The sequence below is a fragment of the Sinocyclocheilus rhinocerous genome, unplaced genomic scaffold, assembly GCF_001515625.1.
Source record: "Sinocyclocheilus rhinocerous isolate Xijiao unplaced genomic scaffold, SAMN03320098_v1.1 scaffold3529, whole genome shotgun sequence".
NCBI lineage: Eukaryota > Metazoa > Chordata > Actinopteri > Cypriniformes > Cyprinidae > Sinocyclocheilus > Sinocyclocheilus rhinocerous.
In genome coordinates this window covers 195,240-201,400 of record NW_015638987.1, presented here as the reverse complement: position 1 = coordinate 201,400, position 6,161 = coordinate 195,240, and the positions used below count along the sequence as shown (strand labels likewise).

General features: G+C 42.3%; 1 protein-coding gene across 1 annotated transcript in view; it reads right to left on the bottom strand.

Moving 5' to 3' along the window:
- The window catches only part of LOC107750838 (probable ubiquitin carboxyl-terminal hydrolase FAF-X), a 43,147-nt gene that overhangs the window by 30,584 nt on the left and 6,402 nt on the right, over positions 1-6,161 (bottom strand). Inside the window, exons 7-13 of the mRNA XM_016566387.1 lie at positions 6,025-6,137; positions 5,729-5,947; positions 4,468-4,532; positions 4,124-4,375; positions 2,931-3,117; positions 2,638-2,844; positions 320-667 (exon numbers count right to left, since the gene is read on the bottom strand). Of these exons, the coding sequence (XP_016421873.1) occupies positions 320-667; positions 2,638-2,844; positions 2,931-3,117; positions 4,124-4,375; positions 4,468-4,532; positions 5,729-5,947; positions 6,025-6,137 (1,391 nt within the window). The remainder of the gene's footprint in view (positions 1-319; positions 668-2,637; positions 2,845-2,930; positions 3,118-4,123; positions 4,376-4,467; positions 4,533-5,728; positions 5,948-6,024; positions 6,138-6,161) is intronic.

Here is a 6,161-nt window from a genome sequence, read left to right as displayed (position 1 = left end):
AAAAAAAAAAGTCTCAATTTATCCAGAATCGTGCGGCTCTATTTTGCACACAAACAGCTCTTAATCGAGTCCAGTTTTTATGCAGCCGGCTGATTTTTGTTCATGGTATTCAGCAGCAATTAAATATTTTGCGAAAAAGAAACAGAATAAATAGGTTTGATATCTAAACGTTTGACTTCCATTTTTTTTTTTACCACATTGGAATCAAAACTGGGAATCGATAAGAGGAATCAGAATTGGAATTGATCAAATTCCAGCGATCCCCAGCCCTATACACCAGTGATAACAGTGATACGAGTGCATGATCGCCAGGTGTTACCCTCCAGAGGTAGTCGAGCCCGATCAGCTCCAGGTCGTCCATCATGTACGCCTTGCGTTTGGCCACCAGCTTGCCCTCTCTGCAGTTCACAGCTTTGAAGAAGCGCTCGAAGCACTTCATGCCGTTCTCCGTGAGCAGCGTTGGGTCCAGCTGCAGCACGTTGTTCTCAAAAAAGTCCTTGTTGATGTCGGGGTCCAGATCCGGCTCGTCACCCATGAGCTTGGAGTACCACTTAAAGCAGGCCTCGCGGTCGCACAGAAACACGGCGTTCTCCGCCAGACACTTCCAGATCTGCTTGGCCTGCGGAGCGCAAAGCCACAGCTGCCCATCCTTCAGCAGAAACCTGAACACGGGTTACAAACTCCTTAACATTCTTAACATAACTCTCCTTAATATTCTGCATTCAACTCCGTGATAAACACTGATATACAGTCAAATCAAAAATCATTCAGACGCCAGACATAATTTGATATTTATTTACTAGTGGGTGCAGGACACTATAGTTCATTTATCAAGCATGTGATCAGCTAGAGACAAAAAAGAAGGAAAATCTGACCACGCCCACAAGCCACGCCCCATCACTTATCATTAAAATATATATATTTTACCACATTAAAAGATATATCTTATATCTGACGCTGGAGCACAAAAGCAGTCATAAGCAGCACAGGTATATTTGTAGCAATAGCCAACAATACATTGTATGGGTCAAAATTATACATTTTTCTTTTATGCCAAAAATCATTAGGATATTAAGTAAAGATCATGTTCCATGAAGATATTTTGTAAATGTCCTACCATAAATATATCAAAACTTAATTTTTGATTAGTAACATGCATTGCTAAGAACTTCATTTGAACAACTTTAAAGATGATTTTCTCAATATTTAGATTTTTTTGCACCCTCAGATTCCAGATTTTCAAATAGTTGTATCTCAGCTAAATATTGTCCGATCCTAACAAACCATACATCAATGGAAAGCTTACTTATTCAGCTTTCAGATGCATACATAATTGACCATTATGAGGTTTTGTGGTCCAGGGTCACATATATGTTTTGTTTGAGAATCAGAATGAGCTTTATTGCCAGGTCTGTTCACACATACGAGGAATTTGTTTTCGTGACAGAAGCTTCCACAGTGCAACAGAGTGACAGTGACAGGACAAAACACAGATAATAAAAGAATAAAAATAGAACAAGTAAATGGGGAATAACAATATACAAGTTGACAATTGTATGTACAGGTATATTATATGCAAATTCGAAATGTAAACTAAGTATGTGTGTTAGATGAATAAGTGTATAAATAGTGTTGTGTGTTCCACAATTATTGTGAAGTGTTCCTAAGATGGACTGCCTGAGGGAAGAAACTGTTCCTGTGTCTGCTTTCACATATTATATCTACAAATAAAACTATATTATCATGTCAACGATTCGATTCGATATCACGATGCATCATGATGAGTCTCATCCTCAATATTCAGTATTACAGCACATGGCTACATTTTTCATATCAAATTTATTTTGTGCAATTTCATTAAATTACATAAGCAGGCTACTCTTTAAAATAATTACAAATGAATAATAAATCAAAACAATTGTTAAGAATTTAACCAACTAAATATAGCTTCAAAACATACAAGCCAATATAAAGTAATAAAGGGGGAAAAGACAATTACAAGTGATTAACAAAAAGTGCTTTCAGTATCTGAGAGTGTTCTAAGTATCCGAAAGTTTACAGACAATCAATAGTTCTGGGTTTTTCTTTTTCCCTCAGCATTATTGCTGTTTGATTATTACTGATGAGATCACAGACAGTGGCAGCTTTAATAGACTGCATTCACACTAATGCACAGATCTGCTTCCACATATCAGATGTTTTGTGCTGTTCTGAAAACATAACTCACTGTGTTTACATCAAGTTCCTATCATAAAAGTATTCAGAGACGCAAGTGTGTTTAACCCAGCCGCGATCGAGCTTCAGGACAAACACACACACAGCGCAGTGAAAGTCTGTCAGTACGTGGGTTTGTGCATCTAATACGTACTGCACTCCAAACCACAGAAATGAAAGCATATCTACAGTAAAACACTGAAATAACGGCGAGTGCAAGCAAACACTGTATGGATTTTAAAATAGTGGGTGCATTTTTTAATACTCGCGTGACAAGCGCGTATGTGAATGACGTCAGAAGGCTATAATCAATTACGGTCCATTACTGCATTGCGATGCATCGTAGACACGATTGATTTCAACACCCCTAGACGGCACACAGGTGCATGATGGGAAGAGATGCACTGAAACTCAAGGTCAGACCTGCGAGCAGCTGTAGTCCAGGATCTTGATGTGGGCGCTCAAAGCCTGGTCCATGATGTCGACGGGGACGTCATCACTGTGTGCCAGGTTCCACAGCAGGTTGAGCACTTTGTGAGCCATCACTCCGTCCTTATCGTCCTCCGCCAGCCTGCGGATCAACTCCAGAAGCTTCTCCCGCTGCTTCTTACCAGCGTTCGTCCAACTGGCCTGCATCAGAACGCACTGATTTATCACAGCATCCTCACAACAAAAGCACCCTGTATTACATGATGAGTGTGACGGCGGCCGCTCACCTTGAAGCAGTCGAACAGGTGATCGAGCTGCTCCGGGGAAAAATCCCACGCTAGCTTGGCCAAAAGATCGTGGACGTTCTTGACGATCGCTTCGTGTTTACCAGCCTGAGAAAACATGACACAGTAATGATAAACCTTACCTAGTCTACAACAGACTTCAGACTGAAAGCAATCCAAATTAAAACTTTACGCATGTGCTTCTTTCTGGACACTTAATATTTGGCAATATAATCGACTTAATATCAAAGACAGTATTGGAACTGAACTGAGCTGATGATGACATCACGGTTTTCTCCAGTGCTGCTTTATAGATTAATTAAACAATTTACAAAGTTATTAAACTGAACTGAATCAACAATAAATTGACTTTAACTGAAAATTTACTGTTTTTAGAGCTGCTTTACAGCAGAAATGAATTTTGTTTGCATTATTGAAACACTATTTTCCTGTTTAACACTATAGAGCTGCTTTGACTATAAAGCGCTATAGAAATAAAGGTGACTGGTGCTGGAGTCCATTCCTGAAACACAGAAAAACTGGTTTTCTGATTCCTTTCTGGTCTGGCACTAAGACACTTTTCCGTCAGGGAATCATGCGGGAAAATGTTGTCACCAGGAAAAGTTTTCCCAGCAGTAACAACAGTTTAGCCAGCTAGCAACTGCATTACCATCTGTGTGAGGGAGTACACGTCAATGAGAGAAAAGTCTACAGGAAGACATGTAGAGAAATACTGAACGGCTGGCTTCATTCAGACTGATGTCACTGGGATCATGGGCCGGTTAACTGGTATAACCGTAACTAGTTAGGTTAGTCGTGTGGCTGCAGTGATGATCGCACACTCACACACACTCACACACACACACGCACTCACAGACACACTCACACAGACACACTCACACAGACACACACGCACACACACACGCTCACTCACTCACACACACTCACAGAAACACACACAAGCACGCGCACTCGCACACACTGACACACACACTCGCACACACTGACACACACACACTCACTCACTCACACCTCGAGATCACCTTGTTCACTTCATTCAACGCATTCATTTTCCCATTAAATGAAGAAATCTGCAACAACCTGTAAAACAGACGGGAGCAGATTAGACTAGTCACGACGTCAGATCAGCATCACAAGCTTATAAACCAGAGAGTGAACCAGAAACCACGGCTTACCGAAGGATCATTTTTAACCTGAAGATTTCCAGGTTCTTGACGGTTTCCTCTTGACCTGGAACTCTGGAGGCCAGGTTCTTCAAGGACTTTATGATCATGGACAGAGCATCATTCTTGGCCTCGTTCTTGGCCTCCTTCTTCAGCTCCTCGTCTGTGAGGTTCTCCAGAAACTGTGGGACCATCTCGATTACGGGTAAGAAAAACTTCTTCACCGTGTGCAAAGTCAAGAACTCGTAGCACTGGCCGAAAGGTCTGGAAAATAATGGAGAAACGATGAGACTCTGGAGAGCTCACAGCAGCTCCAACGCAGAAGCGTAACAGGCTTGGACTGCAGATGGACGTACTTGATGAGAGCTGCGATGATCTGCACGTTGAGAGCCTGGCCGCTCGTGAAGCGATCGTGAAGAATCTGGAACCCGCATATGTTCAACAGACAAAGCAATAGCGATCACGTAATGAAAACAGTTACTCACACTTGTGTTGTGACATTAGTCGGATTCAATATAGTCACACAGCATCATCTTTTAGTTTCAATCTTTCTGAAAATCCCGCATCGAATTGTTTGAATTCTGAAACATACAGGATGTTTTTATAGCACAATGACCTCTTATATGCCAAAAGATCAAGGGAATTTTGGTTTCTCAATTCATGACCCCTTTAAATATTACCCTCTTTAATTAGACACTGCCACATGTAATTACACCAGTAACTACGCTCTTAAGTGGAGGTTCATATGCGTTTCACAGACATGTGTTTGATATACATCCGTGTTAGGAAATACATCCGCGTGTTTCCTAACACCGCTTCAATGCTAATGACCTCCTGCTCTTCAGCTGAGCTGTGCATCATTCTGTCTGAACAGGACTGCCTGTGATTGTTGAATATACATTTTTTAACCAGTGACTGATCAGTAAGAGAGAGACTGGTACTCAATAACTGCTCTGTGTTTGATAACTGCACTAAAAGCGTCACACCCAGCTGTGATTGGGAGATCAGGGCCCGTATTCACAAAACATCTTCAGGCTAAAAGTAGCTCATAACTCGCCGATTTAGGAGAAAATCTTAAAAATAATGGGCGTGTCAATCCTAAATTTAGGACTCCTAAATGTTTGCTCCAAGAGTATTTCACAAAGCGTTTTAGCTCTAAAACTAGCTCCTAAATCTGTGAAAGGTTAGGAGCAGTGAAGAAGACTTCTAAGACCAAGCCACAAACTATCCTAAAATAGCTGTTGCTGGAAATCTGCCTCTGAACGTAAACATTTTAGAAATATTTGACGATAATGATCTTTTAAAAAGGTATCGCCTTTGGTTTTGAAGGTTATCCCAACTCGTTTTCATTAACCAGCTCTATGTATAAATCTCTGACAGAGACTATCAGCCAATCACTGTGTGCATAGTTAATAAGCATGATGACATCATCCATAGCAACGAGGTCAGCCCCGCCCCCTTACTCTGAGCTTAAGACTTCTCTCTATTGCTTAGTAAAAGTTAGTCTCGGCAGCTTTGTTGAGAAAACTCTTAGCTAAAAACTGTTACTGCTATTTAGGAGAACTCCGAGGTAAGATAAAATGTTTTGTGAATGCGGGCGCAGAAGCAGTTCTGTACCTTAGGAGAGCGTGGGTCGGGCGGCCGGGCGAACAGCTCATCGTCGGCGAGCTGCGCTCCCGCAGGAACGCTCTCGGACGGACGCGTGCCGTTGTAAATGTGGAACTTGCAGTGCGGGTTGGTGGCCATGGCCAGCAGTTCCAGCAGAGGGAACCAATCCTGAGCCAGCTTGACCACGCAGAGCTCCACCAGACGCTGGGTGTTACTGATGATGCACCTCTGCAACGGGACGAGAGCAACAGATCAGCATCAGGGAGACGTCTGCACCGTACGATCACAGACAGACCCAGACTCACGTGGATCTCAAACTTCCAGCCGCTCACGGCCTCATCCGTCAGGATTTTGGTGAACGAGATCGTCAGGCCATCGCGGAAAAACCTCTGACACGCCTCGCACCTCACGTCCAGTCCTGAACACCACAAACAGCAGAAAA